Source organism: Vipera ursinii, assembly GCF_947247035.1.
Source record: "Vipera ursinii genome assembly, chromosome: 1".
NCBI classification, from domain to species: Eukaryota; Metazoa; Chordata; class Lepidosauria; order Squamata; family Viperidae; genus Vipera; species Vipera ursinii.
In genome coordinates, this window is record NC_139512.1 from 87,559,806 (window position 1) to 87,587,373 (window position 27,568).

The 27,568-nt window shown below is 37.1% G+C and overlaps 1 protein-coding gene across 2 annotated transcripts in view; it reads left to right on the plus strand.

Annotated features, from left to right (window-relative positions):
* The window catches only part of PRMT3 (protein arginine methyltransferase 3), a 79,137-nt gene that overhangs the window by 5,351 nt on the left and 46,218 nt on the right, over positions 1 to 27,568 (plus strand). For both annotated transcript variants that reach the window (XM_083355334.1, XM_083355333.1), the window contains 7 exons: positions 234 to 336; positions 3,131 to 3,284; positions 6,222 to 6,363; positions 8,628 to 8,693; positions 14,790 to 14,911; positions 20,057 to 20,156; positions 26,128 to 26,206. In XM_083355334.1, coding sequence (XP_083211460.1) covers positions 234 to 336; positions 3,131 to 3,284; positions 6,222 to 6,363; positions 8,628 to 8,693; positions 14,790 to 14,911; positions 20,057 to 20,156; positions 26,128 to 26,206 — 766 coding nt within the window. The remainder of the gene's footprint in view (positions 1 to 233; positions 337 to 3,130; positions 3,285 to 6,221; positions 6,364 to 8,627; positions 8,694 to 14,789; positions 14,912 to 20,056; positions 20,157 to 26,127; positions 26,207 to 27,568) is intronic.

A 27,568-nucleotide genomic window follows, 5' to 3' on the forward strand; every position in this document is an offset into this window, starting at 1 on the left:
TTAGCACTAAAATGATTTTTCTTGGGTGGGAAATTAGGAGCATTATATAGGCATGAAAGGTAAGAAATAGATAAAGACTCTCTTCAGCTATAAAATAGAGGAAGAATGTATCAGTTGTAGAATTATGCTACAGGTAGTTCATACATCTAACTTTAAAAACTCCAGTTTGTTATTTCTGTCTATGACTCATTCTTAGAATAGTCTGTCACTTCCATGTTCATTTACTATTTCAGAAGCCAGACGCAGAGTATGTTAATTCTCTTAGATCTCCATTTCCTTGGGATGAAGATAACTATTTGAAGCCTGTAATAGAAAATGACTTATTACTACAGTTTGGTAAATTTTCTTTTCATTTCACATTTTTGCAAAATTGTAAGGAAATTTTTAATAACTTGAAGCCTTGTCCAAATCGTTAGTTTATATTTTCAAATGGGTTAGTAGTTATCTGTTCTTTAAAGTGTTTGAAAATAGTATGGCAAGTTAGCAAATCCCTTTTGGGAAAAAATGTAAATTACAGGCATTTTAGTGTTATATTGTGATCATTTCCAACATAGATCATTCATTACGGTGACTAAGGCTATTACTGTTTGTGTCCCATAACCCAAGCCAGATACAGAGTGAAAATGATTTAAATCAGTTGCATCCAAGACTGCCAGAAATTAACTACGGTAATATTATCTTGATCTTTGCCAAGAGTAGAAAGTTTGATAGAAGGAAAGAATCTGGACAACGGAAGCTATATTTTATTTTTGCATAGAGAACTTAATACCTCTTCTCTTCAGCAGAGTCTTATGGAATGTGGTGGCTTCTTGAATGTTTTGGAGAATTTGCATAAGCCAGAGCTGATGAACCTGTTGAAGCTCTTATTGATGCATGGAATATTACTTCTTGAATGAAGGGATTGAAATAATGATGCCTGTGTAGGCAAAGATGTTCTTAGAGATCCCTTTCTGGATTCTACTTCTGGTTTCAGTCTTTGATCTGAGGCAGAATAAATTTATCCTGATAGAAAATTTGTGAGAAGACATAGCAAATGCTAATATGCTGAGCCTGCTTGATCTTTCACTTCCTTTTGACCACACGGGCCACAGAATTCTGCTAACTTGTCTCTTGTGAGTTGGGGATATTCTGTTAAAAACATTTCACTCCTTCAAGGAGGTATGCAAATTGGAAAAATGTGCATAGCCTAAATGGGGTTGCACAAGTAGACCTAATAGATATTTTTGAACTGGTTTATCACTAAAATCATCAGAGGTTTGGTTACGTGTGCTGAGTTGTAAACAGCGTTTTGCATTGCTTATGGATGGTATAATTAATGGATGCTTTGTGATAGCTTCTGCAGTCTAGAATACTCTGTCCATTGAAATCAATGAGGCACCTGTGATTTTGTGTGTTCCATAGCTCTCTTTACATAGGACTATATGGATCCTGAACGAATGGTGATCTCATACATATCTGTGTTGCACTATGAATCCAGTGGAATTTAGAGCTTATTTTTAAATCTTATTTCAAATTAGCAAATCCCTTTTGGAAAAAAGAATTTCAAAAATATTCGTGTTGATTGATTATCTATCAATACAATGTTGTTGTTTTTACAATCAATGTTGTTGTTTTTCCTTGTGCAAACATGATAGATTTTGCCAATATATTTTCTGTGGCTTGGTGAGTACTGCACAAACAAAAGTAAAACAGACATGCTAATCCTTTGGATTGAGTCCTTTTGAGCTTTGGAACTGGAAAGAAGCAACATTAGAAACTATTTTGACTATTTTACCTTTCTTTAGCTGTTTATGAGTTCAGAATATACCAGCGGTGATTAAAATCTTGGCAAATATTTAAACCCAGTTTCTTTTTGGGACCCTACAGGTCATTTCTTCCTTTGGAAAGTTTTCAGCCCAAGTTTTTGAGAACCATTCTTCAAGCATCTTGTTGCGTTTTGAACAGGTAGCTGGCCTACCTAAAATCCAAACTTTTGCCTGGTTTTCATCTTCTCCTGTTGGCTTAAGGTCTTCTATTTTTCAGCCAGCTTGGCCCCTTTAATTATGATGGATAGCTTTCAGTTTTCCTGGTGCCAGGCAACACATGCTAAATTGCAATTTCATGGTTTTTCATGGCCAGTCATCACCTTGATAGTCCATGTATGTGCACTAGCTGATCTAAAGCAGAGGGCTATTGACTTAGAGCTGCAAACAAACTTTCCAGTTCTATCCAGAAACTTTCTTGAGCTACTCTGCACACGTTCTCTAGCTAGTTCGATATCTTAACTGTATAATAATCCCAACATTCCTTATTCTAGCCAGATTCAGTGCCCTTCCAACAGCCGTTGTTAACGAAGATAGGTAAAGTCCCCTTTGAACAAAGACTGTGGTGGAGGAATAATTGAAACAATAAAACATGTTATACTGTATTGCCCTTTCTATACAGGTGCTCACCAGAAATTGTTACTAAAATCTTTACTAAATATCCTGGTCATTCCGATCTGTTTTACCTTAACACGTTGTTGGATCCGTCTGATTTTATTTCCTTAATCACAGCCATGTATTATTCTATAGTTTATGTAGTACAGTATAATATTTATTCTAAACCTTTTTAGATATTTTAGAGCAATTACATTTTTTCCTTTTTGATCCTGGTTGTAACTTTTGAATTTTATCTGCTGGTCAGTGACCGAATAAAGGTTGTTTGATTGTTGGTAGGATACTGTATTACTGTACTAAGCAAACATAAGTAAAGAAAATTCACATTATACTCACTCCTCTGAGTTTACGTGTTGTGTTGTAATGATATGTGGGAACGATCTTGGAAGACAGGAGGAAAAGCTGGAGACTGACAATTGGTGTGTAAAAGATATCTCAACCCAGAGGAAGGATGGCATGGCAAATGTTTCAGAAGGGATCCTAGTTGTGTAACAAGAAAGTAAGAGGGGAAAATATTTTCAGTCTTGGAAGATTCTGTTAAAAGTAACCTTACAATAAAGACAGAGCTAGTGCTCCTGGCTGTGCTTCTTATCTGGATTACTTTTCAAAACTAAGATATATTTAGGAAGCATGGTCAATATCTATTCTTATTCAAAGTTAAACCATTAAATTCCACTTCATATTTGTACAAAATGTGTGTGTTTTATTTGCAGATATAGAAGACCTTCTTGATTCTTCCAGTATGTTTTGTCCTAGTGGAGTATCTGAGGCTTCATCTCTCCTTGAATGCTTGAAAAATGCTGAGCACAGAACTGAGTTGGCAGAAGTTGAATTGGCCAGAGCCCAAGATGATCTACAGAAAATGAGGTAATCATTTTGAATAATACACTTTTTAGTTCAAAATATTAGTTGGAAACAACCTTGGCTATATTGTGAGGATATAGGAGTATAATATTTAGTGTATTAAAGACAAGAAAAAATGAACAATTAGTCACTTTTAATGAATGGATCAATACGAAGGAAGTATTTTTCCCCCCAAATTTGGATTCAGCTAAGCTAAAACACAATCTCCTGTTGTTGAAGTAATAGGAAATAGCAAATGATTTATTGCACAGTGAAATGGGAATGTGGGCTGGATAGCATAATCATCAAGTGGATACATAGGTAGCTCGAAATAATCATAGTTGGAATGCCCTCATTGAACTGGAGTGTTGTTGTGACTAAGTGTCTAACACTTTTATTAGTGTTGGAAAAGTGATAGAGGGAAAGCTGCTCACATTTGGAAATGAGGCAAAACTAGATGGATTTATCTGGTACCCTAGAAAACAAATGATTTATATAGGCTAGAGCAGGGGTAGGCAACCTTGGCTCTTTTATGACTCAGCCAAGGTTGCTTACCCCTGGGCTAGAGAAATGTCCCGAAAGTAAGTTCAACAGAGAGAGATGCGAAGTTGTTCATTTAAGATCAAAGGCACAGATACGGGATTCAGGGAGGATGTCTGGCTTAATTACAGTGCTTATGAAAAGGGTATTTGAATAGTAATTGATTGCAAAGCTGTATGAATCAGAAATACCTCATTAGTAAAAAGTCAATTTAAGGGTCCATTAATATAGTTATAATTTTCAAAACAAAAAAATAATCATTACAATTTATTTTTCTTTGGTGAATTTTCATACTGAGTATATCTAGTTCTGGTTGGCACATTTTAAGAAGGATTTGGACAAATGAGAATGATACCATGGAAGGCCAGTAAGGATGATCAGGGGACTAGAAACTAAATCCTGTCAAGAGATCAAGAAAGTATGAATATGTAATATTGATAAGACTGAGCAGGACGATAACATGTTCAGGTAACTGAATAATACAGTATTACTAGAAAGTCAAAACAGGTTCTTTGTAATTCAAGAATGCATGTTGCTTTTTAATGGACTTAAGCTATTGAAAGACAGATTCTTATTTAATATTGAAAGAAGCAGTTTACCAGTAGAAATAATTACCATGGTAATGTCCCTTTCATTGGGTGAGTTCAACTGGAGGCTTTAATTTAGATTAAATTAAACTATGGATTGGACTTGATGGCCTAAGTAGAGCATTCCAACTTGAATTCTTTCAACTGAGAATTGCTAAATCAATTCCTCTGTTCTTTTATTTGGCTCAGTCTTGAGACAGGAGTATTTTGAGTCACAAAATTGATTGAAATGTCTATTCTGAAGGCACAGACTGAGCACGACTCTGCACTTTTCGACTCTGCACTTTTCTTACCCCTTCATTAGTGGCTAGTGATCCAACTAGAACATACATTAGGGTATTGGTAGCAATTCCCATCAGCATGAACAGTAGCCAGGGATGTTGAAATTGATCAACTTGATAGTGTCATCCAAATATTTTTGTTGCTATAAAAAGTGCAGACCGACACATCCTAGACAGCTACCCTTAATTCCTGTTTTACAGGAGGAGAATTTGACACCCAAGGCTGCATCAAAACACATTTTAAATGTTTTAGTTATAGGCCAGAAGGGAAGTCAGAAATCATCCTAGAAAGGCATTGGCAAATATTTCTGTACTTTTGCCAGAAAAATCACAAGAGTAAGTCCATTTGATTACCAAGAGTTAAGATTTATTTGATGTAGACTTGTCTGTAAAATATTAGAATAGCTTCTGTTCCACATTCTAGTTGCTTTATATGTGGTATTCTGAAATTATAGCCATTGTTCTTTCAAATAGTATTTTTGTTTTTAAAAATAGACTTTTGGATTATTGTGTTCTTAAAATCACTCAGCAAGGAACTGCTATTGCCTTGTAGACTTTTATTGTTTTTGTAGCAGAAAGAGGATGCTGTAAAATTATAGTATTGTTTAAAGTGCCTTTAAAATGTTAATTTCTCCACTATTGTGGTTCTGTGACTGTCTTCTGTTTTTCTTTATTTTTTGCTATTCCTTGAAAGATTATTATTTTTAAAGGTTGCTAAACTAAAGTAATTGGACAAAGTTTTTTCTAACATCAACTCGATTATTTGGAGTCTATTCCCTGCTGTTTTATGTTTTCCAAAAGCACCTTTCAAAACATTATTATCTTTATATACATTTTGCTTTACCTCAGTTGGAATTATGTACCTTTGAGTCATTATTGACTCCTGGCGTCTACCTGGACTCGTCCCTGCAGTTTTCTTGGCAAGGTTTTTCGGAGATATTTTGCCATTGCCTTCTGCTGCCTAAACCTGAGAGATAGTCCAAAGCTTTGTGTCTGAGGCAAGACTAGAACTCATAGTGTTAACTGCAAAGGGAAACACAATCTTTCCATTCTGCACCACCATCCTGTCAGAACCTATCATCCCCCCACCAACTGATCTCAGCTATCAATAACTGTTCTTCCATCTCCCACAGCATCCTATATAACTGATGAAGATTCCTGGATAGGAAGCAAAAATCTTTTTTCCTCAAAAAAACAGCCCAATTGCGTTTTTAAAAATAAAAAACACTTTGGATACATTTGACTAGAACTCGTAGTTTCCCAGTATCTAGCCTAGTGTCTTAATCACTACACCAAATTGACTCTCATAGTTAGAATTGAGTAGGGTTATAGAAACAACGAGATATACTGTAGTTTTTCATGCCCTGGAATGTCAAAAAATACTGAGGTTGAAACGCTCAAAAGAATTCCAAGCAACTTTCAATGCAGTAGCCAGCAGAGGGAGCTTCAGCATGTGGAAGGCACCAAATAGCACAATATGCAACCTATATGCTGCCTTTTTATAGTTCTTATACTACTGTATGTCTTGAGGGTATGTTTCAAATTGATTACAGGCAATTTGCACAGGATTTGGTGATGAACACAGAAATCCGAAGTAGCTCATCTGATAGCACGATTCGAAACTTAAAGGAGGATGAGGAAGATGTTTACTTCAGCTCGTATGGGCACTTTGGGATCCATGAAGAAATGCTAAAGGTTAGGAAATGAACAGAAGCATGTCTTATGGTGAGAAAGATGGAAGGAGGCTGTTTCCCCATACGTATACTGCAATACAGCTGCATTTTTAACCCTATCCACACAAGATTGTTATCCTGGTGAAGCTCAGGTAAAAATGCAAGGAAAAAAGAGAACAAAATAATAAGAGAAAATACACATGTTAAAAACACAGTTCAGAATCCAAAGGACCATATAAAATCTGGCCTGATATGTTGCTTTGGTTCTTTTTCTTCTAAGATTTACATATCCCCTTCAGTGTGGATAGGAGTTCAGCCATATGATAGCTAATATAGATTTAGGTCTTCCATAAACATAACAGAAGAAACTCTGGAGGCAATTCTTCTATAATAATTTGATATTGAATAATTGGGGTAATTTAAGCTATTTTGAGATTAAATTTTGACGGTTGTGCATTTGCTAGCATTTGGGATTTTATCTACATTAGTGACAGCATTTACATTGTAGCATCTGCTTCTCAGTATGTGACTAGTACAGGGGGGAAAATGGCAAAACAAAGGAACGATCCTATGGATAATACGGATTCACATTCCACGTGAGCCTAGTTCCCCCATAATATTAACCACTCAACCATGATTTATAAATTACAGTGTCTGGATTTCTGTGTCAGGCTGAGCTACAGATGAACAATCAACTGTATAAGTTAGAAACTAATCAGTGCCTTGGCTCAGTAAGAGAAAACTGATGAAATATCTTCTTTCTTAAGCAGAGATGGGAACTCTGGGTCCCTCCAAATACTGAAGGGCTGCAGTACTGTTAGGATGAACAGTTTCAAGATTTTCAGACTTGTAGCCTTTACTACAGCCTGAGGTCCAGTGCTTCCACAGCACCATCCATGCTTAGAATTGAGCTTTAAATTCAAAGCTGCATAATATTTGTGACCTTACAGTATATTATCTTGTGTTTAAAATATAGCATATTTAATAAACAAGATGCCTCTGAAACAATGGTGCTAGAATCAGATAAGTACTGCTGAGTAAAGAGAGAGTCTAATATTAATTACCTGGCAGAAGCTAAATTAATCAGCCTTCTAGATATGCCCAAGGGTGGGAGCACCTGAGTTGTCAAACAGTGAAGCCCATATCATTGCATTGCTGATGAAGAACAGCCAATTCTGCATCCTTGTTCTTTGAAACTCTGATGGGAGAGGAATGCAGAGCAAGTATTCCTCTGGACTGCAGCAAGTTAGAAAATTCACAAATGAGAGCAGAGTAGTGCTTTTTTTTAGATAGTTGGATTTAAAATTCACTAAAAATGTTCTCTTTACATTATTTATCTATAAAATATTAATTTCAAGCTTCTCTCCAATTCTGATCAATCAGTCTGAATCCTGAAAGGCACCGATACAGATATGCATGATTAATTCCTAAATGCAAGTTTTGGAATTCTGTTTGCTAGCTGCTGCAGGGAATTGTCCTTTTGGTGCAGTGTCTGATTTGTATGCAAGGAGAAGTTCTCACTTTTTTTTAGTTCTTTTTATATATATTTTTTAAAACCTGCATTTGTGAGGAGATAAAAATAGAATCCCAGGGACTATCTTTGTTTGCTGATTGGTTCTCCAGCCATTTACACAGATAGTAAAGCATATGGTTTTCTGGCAATTTGTTTATCTGGCCACATTTATTAAAGGGAATGATGTTAGTTGCTAAACAGGTTTCAGAGTCAGCTCTAACACGGTATTATATCTATTCAAGTGTGCAAAGTGGAAAACTACCAGTACTTTGCACACTGTAGAATGCCTTGCATAGCTTCTATGAGTTACTTAGTTTTGTACCTTTTTAGCTTTATATATGTTAACTTCAGCAAATGCTGAAATAAGAAATAACTGGGTAGGTGTGCATCCTGAATATCAAATTAAGAGTAGTATTTTATTGCTTTTACAACATTGTACTACAGTGCTTCAAAAATTAGAGAACATCAGTAAAAAAGAAGATATGTGTGTTCTTTCCTTACAAACAGAAAGGATAAATAATTATCCTAGTATGTTTAACATTTCCACATTTCATTTAGGCCTGATAATGTTGTTGCTGCTATCTAAAAAACTGTATTAGAGGTTCCATAATACTTACTCAATAAAATACATTTTTTTGTCAAATTCCAATGCCTGGTCCTACTTAAAATATTGCTTTTGTTAGAAGGGTTAACTGCTAGGTGATGAGCTTTTGATATAACTATCATTGGACAATGAATAGTAGCCAGTGCTCAGAATGCTTTTTTTTTAATAGGATAAAGCGCGTACTGAAAGCTATCGTGACTTCATATATCTAAACCCACACATCTTTAGAGATAAGGTAAGTGAGCTGGCTTTAAAACTGTTAATGTATTTGTAGCATGTGATGCACTAAGGTAATAAAAGTCTCCTGGATTGGATTCCTTCTACAATTGGGATACTGAATCTTTTTGACAAGGCTTTGATTGAATATACTAAAGTCCTATTACATGGAGAGCATTATTCAGCTGCAGGAGGGTGCAGAATACTGATAAGAGAAATGCTGATCAGCATTGTCATTGTTCAGTGTGCTCTTGTGAGTATTCATTAATTTTGATGACAAGGTTTTGTTGAACCTTTTCTTGTTTGCTCTTCTTAAGTGGTAGCTGAAATAAGTGTGTGAACACTTACCATTCTAAAATCGTATCACAAGTGAATTTCTAACCTGTGTGTTGTATGATCAAAGTTTCATGAAGCCCCTGAGGTACTAGTTTCTGGAAAGAGTCCAGAGTCCAGTTCTGGTTTGAGTGAAATCCATATAAATAATTTCTTCCTGGTAAGTTTATAAAAAAAAATATCACTAGCAAGTTCTGCCTTTGTACGGGACTAAATCTGACTTCTGTGTGAAGAATTAAGGAGAAATTTCATGACAGTGAGAATAATTAATAGTGGAATGGTAGCTGTGCGTGATCCAACACTAGTGGCTTATAGGAGGAGACTGGACAGCCACTTGTCTGGAATGGTATAGGGCAGGGGTAGGCAACCTTGGCTCTTTTATGACACGTGGACTTCAACTCCCAGAATTCCTGAGCCAGCATGGCTGGCTCAGGAATTCTGGGAGTTGAAGTCCACGAGTCATAAAAGAGTCAAGGTTGCCTACCCCTGGTATAGGGTGTCCTGCTTGGGCGGGGGTTGGACTATGGTAGAAGACCTTTAAGATCCCTTCCAACTCTGTTATTCTGTATTCTGTAAATTATGGAATAAGAGTAAAGAAGAGGAAAGGAAGATCCAGTCAGTACATGCCATTGCATAGTCATATTAATATTCATATCATCCTTTGCCTCTGGAAGGATTGCTTCTTGATCAGAAATGCACATTTAGAAATTTCCTTCAACAAGAGTGTATCTTCTTCCATACATTACTTTATTTTCTGGAAGGAATTTTTACCTTGGAGGTTGCAGTTAACCTCTGGTAACAAGATTCTGGGGAACTTTTCTTTAATTTAATTATGACTTTTTCTATTGAGCAAAGAGGAATATTAACCCTGATCTTGTGTATGCCACTTCTATGATATAAGGAATAGTTTTTATTTTTGTCTTGGAGCTAGAGAACAGGCAGAAAACATCTCTGTATTTACATAATGAAGAATTCTTTATACCAATTCTTTATACCTTTATGCCAATTTTGTACCTTGACATTTATGGGAAACACTTGTAGCATTTCATTCATAGTAAAAATATGTTGTCTTAAGGTCCAAAATGTTGAGTATATGCAGAAAAGCAGTTCTGCTTGTAGAAGGTAGTCCCATCGAATTCTTCCAATTTTTACTTTCTCCAGGCAAACATGGATTTCTAGAATGCTGGGAGGTACACTTCTAGCAGGTCTCTTTTGGTTCTTCAATTGAACCTACACTGTATATTTATTTTATTTATTTTATTAATTGTTATCCTGCCTTTATTCCTTTATAAATAACTCAAGGCAGCAAACATACCTAATACTGCTTCCTACTCTTGTTTTCCCCACAATAACAACCCTGTGAGGTGAGACATGGATAACCATGGACATAGCAAGTGGAATAGGAGTTATCTGCTGTTATAGACCATTTTTTTGTTAACTTGGAACAAATATTGCTTTGCCTTGATATTATTCACAGGCAATTGCCTGTGCATGCTTAAATGGAGAAAGGCAACAATGGCTGGGAAATTCTGGGAGTTGAAGTCCACACATCTTAAAATGTGGTGGCAGTGGTTACAATGCAGTACTGCAGGCTAACTCTGCTATAGCCAGCAGTTTGATCCAAATTAGCTGAAGTTGACGGCCTTCCATCCTTCTGAAATTGGTAAAATTGAGGACCCGGGTTGTTGGAGGCAATATGCTGACACTGTGAATTGCTCAGAGGAATACTGGAATAGTTATAGGACAACTATAGTCATAACTGATAATCTGGATTTTTTTAAAGACAACATTGCTTGAAAAATTGTTTTAGGAATCATTTACTCTAATTAAGGGCAGATAGGATATTGATTAGGATATAGTTTTCAACCTTTGGGCTTTTGAAAGTTTAATTTGGAATAATCAAAAATAGTGCTTGAAAAGGATGGGAAAACCCAGCAATAAATGTTTGTGGAAGAAAAATGCTGAGTTTGATTGTGGCAAAGACCACAAATTCGCAGGCAGATCATTCAAAAACAGGTACCGGTACTTTCTTAATTTTTAACATGTTTCTGGCAAGTAAGTTGTTGGATCTGTGGGTTCTTGCTTAAAGAAATCTATAAGGTGGGATTGAAATCTGCTACTCTGCTTGATTATATATAATGGATATTATAAAATAGCTAACAATATTTCAAAATATTGCAGCATTTCTTCAGCTCCTAATTGGTTTTATATTTTTGTTCAAATAGATTTTTTCTTTAATTTTATTTTCTTAAAACTGTCACTGCTCCAGCTTCTGTTAGTGTTGGGAAAGGCAAAGTACTAATTTTGAAAACTGTATTTAGACATGTATACTTATTATTGCTACAAAACTCTGTCTTGCTAAAATGGAAATGGATAGATTTATTAAAATAGCCTCAGTCCTTCGAATTGTTCATATTTTACTATGTTCACATCTTAACATAAGATTTGAATATGCCTTCCACGCTCCTGTGAGTCTGCTGAATTTGTGTGTACTTAATTATAGTCGGTAGAATCTGGAGAAATTTATTTATATATTTAAATGATTTATGTGGCAACTCATCTCACGATGGTTATTTTGGGTTGGCGTACAAAGGTTAACAGAACTACTATAACAGATAACCCAAATGCAGATTGTAGAGGCATTTGTAGAGATTCATCAAGTGTACATGTATCATAAATCAGTGCCTCAATCATAATTATTCAGTGATTGAGGAAGTTGTAGAACTTAAGTATTTGTCTGCATGCAACTTCTCTTGTTCAGTGACATATTGAAAAGCAAAAGATAAGTCCATAGTGTTACAGGTCATCACCATCATGATCATTAGCATAATAAAGATGAAGGAAATACTTCATTTATAGCTTATACGGCTAGAGAGTTACCTGAAATTTCCATATATTAAAAAATTAAATAACGTAAGTCTACATAAGTACTTATGTAGTGCGGAATGAGTTCATTTTAAAGTGAAAATCTTTTAATTTATTTCAAGAAATGGACAATTCTTACTGCCGTGCCAACATCTAAAATATTCTTTGCAAAGGGGAGAGATGCATTTTCTCTATGGTTCTGCTGGTTGTCATATAATTATAGTTAATCTGTATAAATAAGAAGAAATATAATTGTGATGACATTTTCTTTACAGTTGGCATTTTTTTAAGATAATGAACAGATGTGAGATCTAGCTTTGCCAAAAAAAGGCAGGGGTCTGCTTCCATTTCATGTTGCTATGGTGGAAGCTCATTGTTTTAATTCCTTCTGATAAGTATTTGGAACATCAGTCAGAGAAGCTTGACAAAAAAGTTTAGATACCATGGTGGCTAAAGTATAGGACACTAGCTGAGGGATTCTGGGAGTTGAAGTCCACAAGTCATGAAAAGGCCAAGTTTGAAGACCCCTGGTATAGGAGATTTGCTTCTCAGTTACCTTAAGTTGCCTTTCGGTTGATATTAATATTATCCTTTTCAAGCCCGTCTGCTACTTTGTCTGTTGGGTCCGCAGTATTTTATCCAGATCTATTCATTTCGTAAAAGGGGCTGTTTTGTTTTTTAATCGCTCTCTTTCTGTGCTAAAATTGCTTATTAGGAAAAGGAGCTTTGCACTTGTGGGTTTGATCTTTGTTCCCATCTGGCTGCTAGAGAAAGTTCAGGAATAGGAGTGCAGGATTTTGTAAATGCATCCTGCAGGAAGGGGAGATATCAGTGTCGCTGAAGAGAGCATTTGATTGCCCCTCCTTAAAAGGGTTACTATGGACCCAGCTGAATTGAATAATTGCTGTCCAGCCTTTAACCTGTCTTTTGGAGAAAATTTATGGAGATGGTAGGATGTTAGCTATAAAACATCCCTGAAGAAACATTATCTGGGTCCTTTTCAGTCAGGGGTCATGCCTGGGGATGATGGAAAGTGCATTGGTCACACTTGCTGGCTTTTGACAGGGCTTAAAAATTCTGCTAGCTCTTGATACCACTTTGCTCCATGGGTTAAAGTACCAGACTAGAAAGCAGGAGTACTGGGGGTTCAACTCCCACCTTAACCATTAAAGGTAGCTGCCTGACCTTGGGCCAGTCATACGCTCTCACCTCACATGGTTGGTGTTGTGGGGAAAATACAAGGAAGAAGTTACATTAGATATGTTTGCCATTTGCAGTCTTCTCTGCCAGCTTCCCCAGAAAGTCAGTGGAGGAGCCAGCAAGGACGTTGCCGCACAACTGAGATTCCCTCCTGGCAGGCAGGACTTTGAGAGCCAAAGGGTAGTTAGGGTTTGCATGTAGCTGATATCCCTTCCCCAAAAGAAAAAGGGCTGCTTGCTCTGGCAGGCTGCAGAAATGGGGAACAAATCTGATCTCTGTTCCTGCAGCCCTTCAGAGGCAGCCCCTTGTAGTTTCCCAAACAAATCCATTTCATATTTCCCTTTCTTCCTTGCAGACCATTCTCTTTTCATTTCTTCGGCTTAAAAAGTTATTGCAAAACCTCTGGTTTTGTTTTTAGTTATGAACTAAGAATAAAATAAAGCCTCCTTCAGATTCTAGCTTTGTTAGGAGAATGATAAACCACGAATGATTCTACAGTAGGTTTTTGCTTTCTGACTTTTTATTGCCTGATTTCGCTGCTATTAGTGACAGAGACTAATGTGGAGCTTGCAGGGTTATTATCATGAAGCCAGAATTCTATCTGTGTTTTGTAATGGTGTTTTGATCAGTAAGAAACAGGCTCCTTGGCCAACTAGCAGATCCTACTGACCAACCCACCCCCTGATCTTTCCACCTTCATCTCCTCCTCTTTCTTCTCTAAAATCATTAATGTCCATTTCCTGATCTTTTCTTCCCACTTCTGCTCAAAATAACATTATTTTGGTCCACGTTCCAAATAGAACAGCACCACTTTATTTGATATTTGAACCAAAACATTCAAAATGCATGTTTTAGTTCAGGAACCAATGAACTCGAGGACAGGAAGGCCTGGAGGAATGTTGTCCATAGGGTCGCGATGAGTCGGACACGTCTTCGCAGCTAACAACAACCAATCAACTCAAACCTTGAACAGTACAGCTTATGCACTGTTTCCCCTCCCCCCCTTCCCCCCCCCAGAATGCAAATAAGCCTTCATTTGGATGTGTTCAAAGAGTGGTTAGACAACCATTTTCCTGGGATTCTTTAACTTGGATTCCCATGCCGAGCAGGAAGTTGGCTTAAATGTGGTTCTAAGTGTTTCTTGCCTCTGGTCTATTGGCAAGCAATTTTGTTGAAGGCTGCCAGATGTTCTGGTACTGCTGGTTGTGAATATCTCAGAATTGCAGCATGAGTTCAGAAGTGCCAGATGTTTTGTTCTGCATCTAAAGAGGGATGGGGTTTTTTTGTGGGCTGAGGAGACATACGCTTATAACAGTAAGATGGGTCCTAAACCTTGGCACCTTTTAAGACTTGTGGATTTCAACTCCCAAAATTCTTCAGCCAGCAAAGCTGACTGAGGAATTCTGGGAGTTGAAGTCCACAAGTCTTAAAGTTGTCAAGGTTGAGGACCCCCCCCCCCGCAGTTAGACATTAAATGGTTTTTAATCAAGACTCTAAAACGCTGAAGACTTTCAGTGTATCTTTTAACAACTTCAGAATTTTCAAATTTTATATTTTAGAACTCATTTCTGTTCGAGAAAACATTAACACTGAGTATTCATAACTAGATTTTTGGTTACAGATATTATTTAGTAACATCATTCAATGTCTTCATCATTATTTTGTAACTATTATTCTATTGCAATAACTTGTTTTTTTCCCCTTTGTATTTTGTTAGGTTGTCCTAGATGTTGGATGTGGCACTGGAATCCTTTCCATGTTTGCTGCCAAAGCAGGTGCAAAAAGGGTGATAGGAGTGGATCAATCTGAAATCATTTATCAAGCCATGGACATCATTAGGTAGCCACCCTTCACATATTTGTCTTCATTAAAATAAATGATAATGCTTAAAGAGAAGGGACTTTGAAGGGACTTTAGTCACATCAGACCTATTTTTGTTCCAAGACTAGGCACTAAATGGAAGCCAGATATTCTTGGGCTTCTAATAAAGACCTATGACCTGTAAGTAGGCCCTGTTTTACTTTTTTATTTTCTGCAGGATAAAATTATAACTATGCTGTTCAAAACAGTCAGTGTTATAAACGTTCGGGGAATAATCCTCCTATAATGCATCATTTTATTTGCAAGCAACGGGGAACAGAAGTACTCACTTACTTTAAAAGGTTGGTTTATTTCTTTTTTGAAAGTAGTACTTCCCCACTACTGTCACTATGATTTTTACAGATAGGAAATAATTTGATTTATTATTTGAAAGAATATGTTAAGTCATCTATCAAAAGAAAAACGTCTGCTGTATGGAATATGGAATGAAGAAATGGTGGATGCTGTTTCCTTGTGTCAGTTTCAACTTATTTCTTGGGAAAAAGTGGGGTATCTGTATTTTTGGTTTATTTTATATTTAACAGATGTTATCAAGTTTAAGACTGTCACAATCACTAAACTCTCAGCTGTTATAAGAATAAAATAGCTATTTAAAATACATTCTTGAAAAGTCTAAAACAACTATAAGACCAATTTTTAATAATTTATTATATATCAATCAAAAATCAGATTAAGCATTCTATCATTTCACATAGGGCCCCCAAATACTTAAGTTTCCAAAATTTTCATAGTGTTTAAAGAGTGGTAACCAGTGTAATTTGTGTGGGGAGTTTTACTGAAAAACGTAAGTCCTCTCCCTTCATACTTTATGGCAGTGATGGCAAACCTTTTAGACACCGAGTGCCCAAACTGCAACCCAAAACCCACTTATGTATCGTGGGGTGCTGGGTGGGTATGGCCCATTGGGTGGATGTGGCCCATTGGGTGGGCATGGCCAATTGGGTGGGTGTGGCTGCGGTGGTAACGGCAGACTGGATGGGGCTAAAAAGTTCAATCAATCAGTTCCAACTTTGCGAGATCTTTTTTTTCCCACGAGAAGTTGAAATTGATTGATTGATTGAACCTTTTTTTTTGCGCACAGTGGTGGAGACCTAAAGTGAAAAGGTTTTATAAAACAGCTGAAGGCTTAGGACTGGGGCGACGGCACGCGTGCCCACAGAGAGGGCTCTGCGTGCCCACTGTGGTATGCATGTCATAGGCTCGCCACCACGGCTTTATGGAACTGAGGGATCACATGTAGTTTCTCTCAAGATGCACATGTTGGGCAAGTCAATTCTGGTTTGAGAAAATCTTGCAGCTAACTCATTGCCAAAACACATAACAGTGATGGAACGATAGGAGTTTATAGGCTATGATGAACACTTTAAATTGCACTGAGAATCTGATAGGAAGCTGATAAAAGTGAACAGACACATATATTTGCCTTCATTTGTGAGGTACCAGTATACAGGTAGTTATCGAGTTACGATTGTAATGGAGCCTGCCCATTCCACTTGTTACAAGTGTAATGGAGCCTGCCCATTCCACTCGTAACTCGAAAACTTGTAGAGTGAATTTTGTGCCTCGAACGAGATCACTCCCTTGCTTATTAAAACACACGCGGTGGGGATTACCTGTAGTACATAAAGGGAGTGAATACTTGACTGACATCTCCACCTGCATAAATTAGAACTGCCGGATAAAGGTAGAAATGGTAAAACAGTGCCCCCAGTTTGCCAACTTCAGAAGCAGTCTAGAAGAATACCATGGTCAATTGTATCAAGGCCAACGAGACCTCTAAAAGACTAGGGATATTCTACCTCCGTCCAGGTCCCAACAGAGGTCAACCACAAAAGTGATAAGTGCTGCCCCACTTGTGTCAAAGTCTAAATTAATCTCTCTTTAGAGTGCTGTCACAATGACTCCAGTCTCAGTAACCTTCCCAAGACAATGAAGGTTAGAAACAAGATAACAATTATTAAAAATTGCTAGTTTCAGGAAGAAGCAGGCCATAGAGAACTAGATGACCTTGGAGAAGGAATATAGCAATTGGCCAAATACTAATTAAGCCCAAGAGAGGAAGAAAATATTAGAAAGAAACTTACGTTGAAGGGCAAACTGCATCTTCTTTCAGAGTTGCAATTGCAAATATAGTATATCCTCCAAAAATGAAGCACTGATCATCTCCTGGAGTCGACTGTTGCCCCTCTCCTGCTCTCTGAAAGAGCTGGGGGGGGCGCATGGATCCAAACTGTAGATGGCTGAGGACATATTAGAGAGAACCATATTACTTCTTTACACTCCCAATAGCCAAAATGAATCCCAGGTAAAATGACAAAATACTATCCCAGTCACACACATTGAACTCTGCCTACGAAGAGTCGAGATGGGTGGATTTGAGTGACTTTACGCGCACAGAGCTGCACCCTCATTGCAGCAACCAGGTAGGAGTCTATGCGAGGCCCTGTTCCCGAAGCACTACCCTAAACAATGCCACTGCCTGTCAGTGCATTGAAAGAGGAAAAAAATGTGTGCTTCTCCTGTTTTATTGCCACAGTGGAGGCTTGAATTTGAGTTTGGTTCTCCATACTTGGCCAAGTTAGCTTCTTGTCTTCCTTCACTAGTGCGTCAATCGTGATATATTGTTTCCATCTCCTGGAGCTTCTCGGTAGACAAAAGACACATCTCAAGGTGATCTATACAAAGAGAGACCACTCAGGAGCAATTTCATCAAGGGGCCAGGCCACCTCTATGTTAGCAAGCAGCCAGGCACTCAGTGGAACTGCTGGTAAGATTGTTGGGAACCTCCTCAAATATTGGTGGAATCCATTTGGATTTCATTTGTTTCATTTCAACTGGTGTTTGGGGAGTATCTAAGATTAGACCTAATGCTCAGGGAAGCCCAGAATTAAATGAGAAAATCAGATATTAATTTCAACAATAATGTTACTCTTGATTGGATGCCAGCAATTATTTTCAATGTAAATATTGCCAGCGAATCCTAATTTGGTTAATATTTTATGGTTAGTATGGAATTACTGAGTTCGTGAAGCTTTTCATTGCTGTTTATCCTCTAAAATGCTAAAATTGTAATGAGGTTACTGACTTCTGTTGCACATCAGACGTAAGGTGATTGTACTATAATAAATGTTTAAGAAAGAATATAGATAATCATTGTGGTAGATAAATAAATCCCAGTGGTGTGAATAATTACACTGCCCTGTCTAGTATTAGCTGTCGTGAAAATGGCATAAGAAAGAAAGATTGATAAGTTGTGCTTCAGAGAAAGTGCTATTAATCTTGAGTAATTTAATCCTGAGTTTCCTTGTACATATTTTTATTTAAAATGTGAAAAAATAGGATATCCATAAAGGAAATTGATATTCCACCATCATGCTTCAGCTATAATACTGCAGTTAAGTAGGGATGATTGTTTTCACAAACACTAGAAACATCAGTTACTTTACTAAAACTTAGTTGTGTCATTTATGGACTGGTTTAAAACGTCCATTTATCAACAGATTAAAAACCATTTTGTGAAAGTAAGTATCTGAATATAATTCTTTTTATAAAAAACCTTACAGAACACTTTGGTGTATTCCACTAGGTTCAGAAATTGTGAATATTTGGTTAAAGCACATTTGACTATTAGATCTTTATGTCCCAGATAAGCAAACTCATATTTGTCTCTGATCTTATAATTAAAACTTGAGTTAAAATGTAATTCATTTAGCATAATTGTAACAGCAGACCAATTGATTTGCAACATACAAGCGCATTTTGAAATCATCTGTTGATTTTTGGAAGCTTATAATTGGTGGGTTGTATAAAATCAAATAAGAGATATGAATACTTATTGAGGCTGTTCAAAGCATTTGAAAGAAGCGCAAAATACATTAACGCAAATTAATGTTAGTCTCTTCACAGCATTAAAGCAGCCGTTGGAATGTTTATGTAGTTGTTTTTCCTCCTAGCTGTTTTTATATACAGATTCTTGAATAGCCCTTCATGTCTCTGGCATTCCAATTATTTGGGCATATATATGCATACCTATGCATATTTGAAATAACTACATAAGTTTCCTAAGGATGTGACTTTTAATGTTTTGAGGAGGGGTGCTTCACTCATATTAACAAACTACCGTATGCAAAAAAGCCCTTTTTGAATGTTTTACAAACTCTTAACACTTCCAGATACAAACCTACCAGTACTTGATAGAAGAGAATATCTGTAGCTCAGGGTTGAACTGTGAAAGGACTTTGGTGCTCTGTAAACTTGGTGGCACACTGATGATATTATGTAATTTGATAATGAACAATCTGCAAAAACAAACAAACAAACAACCCACCAAGTTCAGAGAGCACCAGGGACCCCACACTACAGTATTCGCTTTTTCATTTTTCCTTTACATTTGTATAAGTAGCTTACATTTTCCATTACATATTTTCTTTCTGAAAATAAATTAAAATAAATAAATTTGCGTCTAAGTCTTGGAGAAGAATAAGCAGTGTTATATAAATAAATGATTGCACATCTCAGATAATGATTTTGTAATGCTGTTACAAGGCTTATGGAAGCAGTACTCACTTCCCTAAACTATTGAAAAACATCCTTGAGACTCAGAAGGCTCAAAGCACTGCAGCTATCTTGAAGAAATGCTAGCATTTCCCTAGGATGTCTTCTTCTATTGTTCATCAATACCTTTTTTTCCTTAGGATAAAATCAGTGGCATATGATCCCAAGCAAATATTTGAAAATGAAGTAGCTGATTTTCTATTGAACTTAAAATCCTGCTAGCCTATGTTAGTAACAAGTAGGGGAGGGTCTGTTTGTGGATCCCCATAGGTCAGTCCAAAACATCCATTCTCTTAATGTCTCATAAGCAAAACTTGCTAGGTTCTTCAGTACCGTGTTCCATGGCATCTCACTTAAAACCGTACAAGGGTTTTCTATGCAAGTATGATTTGCAATTCTTGAGTACAGACTGTGTAGCTGTACTAGCAAAAAAATATTTGTGGAACAGTTCTCTGTTATTACAAGTACTTGTTAATAGTAATGTTTGTGTGCTTTCAGGTAAAACATAATTAGAAAACATACAACATGCCCTTGCCCTTTGCTTTGCAGGATCAATGGACTTGAAGATAGTATTCATTTGATCAAAGGAAGAATTGAAGAAGTTGATATACCTGTTGAAAAAGTAGATGTTATCATATCTGAATGGATGGTAAGAATATGCCTTGCATAAATATGGAGCCATAATTTCAAATGTGCTAAAATATTATGTGGCAAATGGCCATATTTTTATTTATTGTAACTATTGTGTTCTGGTTCTAAAATGACAGGAAATAATTTGTCCCAGCAATGACACAATAACTTCGGTTTGAAATCTTTTAGGCTAGTATTTCACCATAATTTATCATAGCCATCAAGTGGCATTTAAAAGACCTAGAAGAAACTATATATGCAGATATGTGAATTTATTTGTATGTAGATAGAATTCAGAATGACAGAATTGGAAGGGGCCTTGGAGGTCTTCTAGTCCAACCCCTCCTGCTCAAGAAGGAGACCCTATGCCTTTCCAGACAAGTGGCTGTCCAGTCTCTTCTTAAAAGCTTCAAAGTACCCGAATACTTTGATGAGCGTTCAAAGCTACAGTGGCACTGCAAAAAGGGGAGTTTTTTTAGAAGCTGAACAAAATTGCTAGTGTAGCATGCTGGTGCTAGGCTTTCAGAATATTCATTTTACTTATAAAGGGAGACAATTCACTCAGCACATGCCCTTGGGAGAAGCACGTGAGCGTGTTTTTTTTTTCACATCTTGATGATGGAAATGTTGCTACAAGAAGGAATTAGACTGTGTTAAATCCATGGGCAGAATTTTCCTTCTCACCGATGAGGATCACTTTCTTGCAGTCAGTGCTAGATGCACACATAGACACACATGGGCACACATGTGTAGGCACATGTACGTATATATCTGCATAAATACAAATCTGAAACAAACACAGAAACGGACAAAGCGCTGACCAGCAGCATCCTCTGCTGCTTCTCATCCAGAGTACTTTGCATAGCTGTTACAGAGAAAGTTGTGTGATTAAGGTGTTCACTAACCAATGATCAGGACATGGTAGAACAGGCAATGGACCAGGAGCATTACTAGGTTTGGGCTGACTTTGAAAAAGGTGGCAGGTTGTGTTTTTTTTAGCTAACTTCTGCCCCCCATCCCATCCTGGTCTTATCAGTAGGTAGTGATAGTGTATAATAGTTCTTGTTCTGGTTCCAGCATCCCTGTGGTTCCTCAGCCGAATGTTGGGTGAAGAATCTACAACAGTGATTTGTCTGTGCCTCTGGCCTAGAAGCATTATAGCTCATGAATATATGAATAGCAATAACTGGTCACATTTGCCATTTGTTTCTTTTATCAAGTGTAGGTGGTAAATTGCTGGAGGAAAAAAATCCCTGCAAATGAAGGGATGTTCACAGATGTAGGCCAGAACTGATGTTTGCCCAGTCCTGATAGACACTATGCAGGAATCTGAGAAAAATAATGTGGTGTGGAAAGACTATAGAAGACATCTCTTGAGAATCACTGGATCAGTGGAATCACAGTGATCAGTGGAATCACTGAAGAAATTGTGTTGAAATCCACCCGTGCGGTATGAGGAAACGAGTCCCAAGAAGGATAATGAACAGAGTAATTAGAAGATAGAAGATGTATAGAAAATGAATGTCCAGAAAACTAAAGTTAATTGTCTTAGAGTGTTCTTAAATAGTTTTTTACATGGCTTAAAAATGACAATAAAAGTTATCTATCTCTTAAATATCAAAGGTAGCATAGCATCAGGGACGCGGTGGCTCAGTGGGTTAGGACGCTGAGCTTGTCAATCAGAAGGTCGGCAGTTTGGCGGGTCGAATCCCGAGTGCCGCGTAGCAGAGTGAGCGCCTGTTACTCGTCCCAGCTTCTGCCAACCTAGCAGTTCGAAAGCACGTAAAAATGCAAGTAGAAAATAGGGACCACTATGGTGGGAAGGTAACAGCGTTCTGTGCGCCTTTGGCATCTAGTCATGCCGGCCACATGACCACGGAGACGTCCTCAGACAAGCGCTGGCTCTTCGGCTTTAAAACGGAGATGAGCACCTGCCCCTAGAGTCGGAAACTACTAGCACACACGTGCGGGGGAACCTTTACCTTTACCTTTAGCATGGCATCAAAATGTATAAGACAGTATAAAATATAATAATAATAATAATAATAATAATAATAATAATAATAATAATAATAATATAATGCCAAACATGTTTTGAAAGCAGAATGAAAGATAATTATAACTGAGTTGAATTAAGCCTAGAGCTTTTTCCAAGTTTTGAATCCGCTAGCTTAGAATAATCAGGGGTTTTTTTTTGAAGGAGGATTCAGTTTGGACCTAAAGCCTTTAAAAAAAAAAAAACATTTCAGTGCTGTGTGGCACATCCCCACAACAATTTTATTTGAAGCAAACTTGAAATTGCAAACTTGCTATCTAGAGATAAAATTGACCCATCACAAGACCATCACTTCACACCCCGACCTGACCCATCACAAGACCTATTGACCACAAGAAGCCCTTATAAACAGAAGAAAACTGATACTGACATACCCTTAAAACCCGCTGAAGATTTTATCTAGCCTGGTAATGAAACCTTTGAAAACCAACCCACAAGCTCGGAGACTGGGCCTTCACCCTCATAAAATTGCATGCAGGAGCATTTTTTTAAAATTCAACATCCAGAATTATTCTAATTGTTTATTTCTGTTTCTCTGAATCTTGATATACGGATATGCTTCTGTCACCCAGCTATGCCAGTATATCTCACAAAGCCCTTATATCTTTATTCTATTTGCTATAAGCACTAACAAATATTTTTAACAGTTGAAACACTTCTATCATATGCAATAATAAAATAGCCTTTCTTTGTTCATCTAAGAAAAAGCAAGTCAGTTGTATGTCTTCATTTGGTTGCTACTTTCCATCATTACCATTCTGCTCACAAATCTGTGCAGTACAGAATACTTCGCTTTAATTAATTTTGAATTAATAATGCAACTTTTTTTAATTATTTTTTTTTAAATTTACACCTTGTCCATGTAGAAGCAGGAGAGTCTCCAAGCATCATAGACCAAAAATGTCAGGTATAATTCTCTTTCCAGATGGCACCCCTACAGGTGAGGCAGCAGCCTGTGAAATTACATTCTAAATTACAGCAGAGATTAGCACCACACATAGAGCAAAACATTTTGAGATTGTTGATGAATGACTTGATTCAGTGTGATGGACAACCCCTTAGCAGCTTACAGGATGTGATAATCCATAAGGGAGCTTGGATGGTTGAGGTAAAAACTGCAGTATGAGCCTGGAAAATACCAGAAGAGAACAGTTGAGTTCTAAAAAAAAATACCAGTTATTTTATCGGTGGTCTGCCTTTTTAGCATGACTGAGAAAGGTAATGATGTATTAATGCAATAATTGGTTTCTTCCAGTGATGGCTTTGTCCTAGCAGAAAACCTTTCTCCCTCCCAGGGGTGTAATACTCAATTTTCATTATACCTTTCCATGCTGTGTGACACATTTTTTGTGGAGGATTCCTTGATTTTCAAAACAGCCTTCATGTACGTGTGGGGGGAGGGAGTGCAGTGCGGAAGGAGGAACAGCAGACATCTTGGGTCTCCTTGTGCAGAGAGAAATGCTCCATAGAGATACAAAAGGTACTGTTGGATGCAAATATACATATGTCCTGCTATAAAAAACCTGCTTGCCATTTGTCCCTAGGGCTGTTGTTTGTGCAAACAGCAGCTAGAGAGAGAGAGAGAGAGAGAGAGAGAGCTGTTCAGTAGGAAACTGATGAAAGCTTTCCATCAGAAGCACTTTCTGGATCAAGCTGTTCTGGCTGCTATTTTTCCCCAAAATAAAATTGCTATCTTAACCTTGCTTACTTAACCCTCAGTTCTAAATAAAGTTGAGCCTTCTTATCAGTAGAAAAATCGCCTCTTTCTCACTGCTGTGTACCTTTTTTTTTTTTTTAGAGAATAGATTTTCCAATCCTTTTGCAGATGCTGAGATTCAAACCTACTTTTCCGGCTACGCACAGTTAGTTTGCGTTCTGAGAATAAAATATTATTGGCTGTTAGGTATAATTATGATCTGGTGTTCAGCCTTTTGAGAGAAGCCCAGTCCTAACCCTCCTTTGCTTTCCAGGATATTGCTAAGGAGGAATTCAGAAACTTTTAATTTCCTTTGTACATTAAACCAATTTAATCCAGGCAAACTGTGATTAAACTTAAACTTTTGATTTGTAGTTTATCAGTACATTAACTTAAGTTTCATATGACACACTGTGCTGTTATTCTAAAATAAAAGCCCAAATTTACAGTTTCTTCTTTGCAGCCATGTTGAAGAAGTGGGAATGGGCTGGGAACTAAGAGCATGTACATGGCCTAAAGGAAGCTATGTTTCTTAATACAAAGCTATTCTTTTTATCCTATATATATAATCAGTCTCAGGTCTTGAGGTTATTCTTTACATTTTATATGCATGCCTCCAAACCAGCACAATTTGTTGAGCTTCTCTTTGATTTCCAGTGGGAACCATTCCATGGTAAGGGGCCTGCACCCTTCTCTATTAAACATACTTTTAAGTGGGCAACATTTAGCTACTACCATCCCTGTGCCTAAGCATTCCTGCCTCTATGGTGGTTTTGTAGCAGGAACTGGGTGAGTTTTCTTTTTGGCTTGTATGACATTTGTGGCTGACTTTTGCTGGATTTGAGAGCTGAAGTTTTTATTATTATTTTATTATGCCCCTTTATGTACAAAAAGAGATATGCTCTTCAGAGATTTCATTAGTCACATTTTGTACATATTGATACTAATAATCAATTAAAGTTAAATCTGTGGCCTCTTCCTTTAGGAATTGTGAAATGCTAATACCCTAATGTGTTTAACCCAGAAAAAAGGGTGATTTATAAAGAATTATTGCATTCAAATGGAGAATTAAAATCTAAATCGCAATTGCAGGAACAGGGTATCCAGGTAGATTGGTGGGCATATATGCAGCTTCGCAGTCAGTTTATGAAGGAGAGAGTAGTGCCAGGGATTACTAGAGAAGCGCAAGGATTCAATAAGATTCTTTTCGGGAAAAGTGAGAAGTTGCTGGCAAAATGTTATTCTTTACTATTGGATATGGATGGATTAAATGAAATTACAGAGGGCTTTAGGGTCGCCTGGGAAAGGAATCTGGGTTACCAAATTGACCGTGATAATTGGCGGTCCATTTGGGAGAAAAATTTTAGGCTAACGAAATCTACTGTGTATAAGGACAATGCTTATAAGATGATGTTTCGTTGGCATCTCCCTCCAGCTAGATTGGGTAAAATGTTTTTGGTTGTGTCCCCAGCGTGTTGGAAGTGTGAAGAAAGAGAGGGCACCTATTACCACCAGTGGTGGACCTGCAGTGAAGCGAGGAAGTATTGGCATCGGCTTCACATATGGTTGAATGAGATTTTGGGACATTCTGTTAAACTGACTCCTGAGACGTTTTTGTTAGGCTTAAAACCAGACAATCTGAATAGATCTGCATGGTATTTGATGTCGCATTTGTTAACGGCGGCACGGATATTATGGGCTCAATATTGGAAGAATTCTGTTAGTCCTCCCAAGGATCTGTTAATCAAGAAATTCATTGATTATGCGGAATCGGACCGTTTGACCATGCTGTTGAAAGATAAGGGGGATACAGATTATTATTTATTTGGAGACCGTGGTATGAATGGTTGATAAAAAGGGATGGTTACGGGAAGGATTGATTATATAATGTAACAGCAACTTGTCTAAATTATTAGAATGTTTATTATTATGTTTTGTATTTTTTAAAAGAATCTTAATAAGCACTGCGATGTATTGTTATGATGTAGTTGTGGACGCTTTCAATAAAATAAAAATATATATTCAAAAAAAAAGGAATTGTGAAATGCTTAATGAAAGAAATTGCTATACCAGGGTGTAAATGGCAGTACTAATAGGAAAAGAATGAAAGCTGCTGGACTATTCTTCAGAATACTTATGTCCAAAAACAAAGTTTATAAATGCTACTGTAGAGCTTGCTAAAACTGGTGCATAATTTTACACAATCTTCTATTTATTTTCCTTTTTGTCAATTTGCAGGGCTATTTCCTCCTCTTTGAGTCTATGCTGGATTCAGTCATTTATGCAAGGGACAAATATCTGGCCAAAGGAGGCTCAGGTTAGTCTGATTAAATAAATAGTTCAACTATGGAGAAAACTAGATTCTGCTATGCATGACCAAGAACTTTATTTTCTGAAATGAATCATCTTTCCATTAAGAGTAGCAGATAATTATTTCATAGTACAAATAATGCAAAAGCAATTTAACAGGATATTTGGATATTAAATGAAATACTATTTTCAGGAATTCTTTGTCTTTTTAAAAATAATTATGTGTGTGTGTATGTGTCTGTCCATGTTTTTGCTGTCATAGCAGAATTTTTCCATTATCTACAACACCCTCTTTCTCTCCCCCTTGCCAAAATGTTCAGGGACGGATTGAGCATGGTACTTGAGAGAAGAGCAAATCTGTTCTATTGATACATGCCATGTTGGACAAAAAGATTTGAATACTACCCAGTGGAATTCTTTAAGTTTGCATGAAGAGGAGAGCTAACAATGTAATCTGGATATGAGGTTTAAGGAAGAAGTAGGGACCTACTTGAAACTAGAGGTTCTAGTGTCTAGCATAGAAACAGTTTATCACAGCTTGGTTTTGTGTTATGTTTTCCCTTTTAATAAAACCCAATTTTCATGTGTAGAATAGAATAGAATTCTTTATTGGCCAAGTGTGATTGGACACACAAAGAATTTGTCTCTACTACATAAGCTCTTAGTGTACATACAGTGTACAATCAGTGTACAATCAACAAGTGATAAATCATCATGATCATAATCATAATAGAAAAATAAGATACAGCACTCAGTGATAGTCATAAGATACTAAATAAAAACAATCAGCTTAAACCATAAGGTACAAACAATAAACTGATAGTTAGAAAGGAATAGGTAATAGGAAAAATGAGAAGGATAATAGTAATACAGCCCTACTACATGGTCTAATATCCTAGGGCGTGAGACAGTGTTATGGGAATTAGCTGTCTGGCAGACTGATGGCATGTTTTTGTGTCTAGTTGTTTCGGCATGCAATGCCCTATAGTGTCGTCTTGAAAGAAGAAGTTGAAACAGTTTATGTCCAGGATGTGAGAGGTCTGAGGATATTTTCACAGCCCTCTTTCTGGGTCATGCAGTATACAGGTCCTCAATGGAAAGCAGGCTGGTAGCAGTTGTTTCTTCTGCACTCCTGTCTAACTCCGTTGAAGTTTGTGTCTGTCCTGTTTGGTTGCTGTGCCAAACCAGACAGCTAGAGAGGTACAAATGATAGATTCAGTAATTCCTCTGTAGAACTGTATTAGTAGCTCCTTTGGCAGTCTGAGCTTTCTGAGTTGACGCAGGAAGAACATTCTTTGTTGTTTTTTTAGTGTAGTGACATTTTTACCCCATCGGTTGTTAATGTCTATGGAGCTTCTCAGTCATCCAG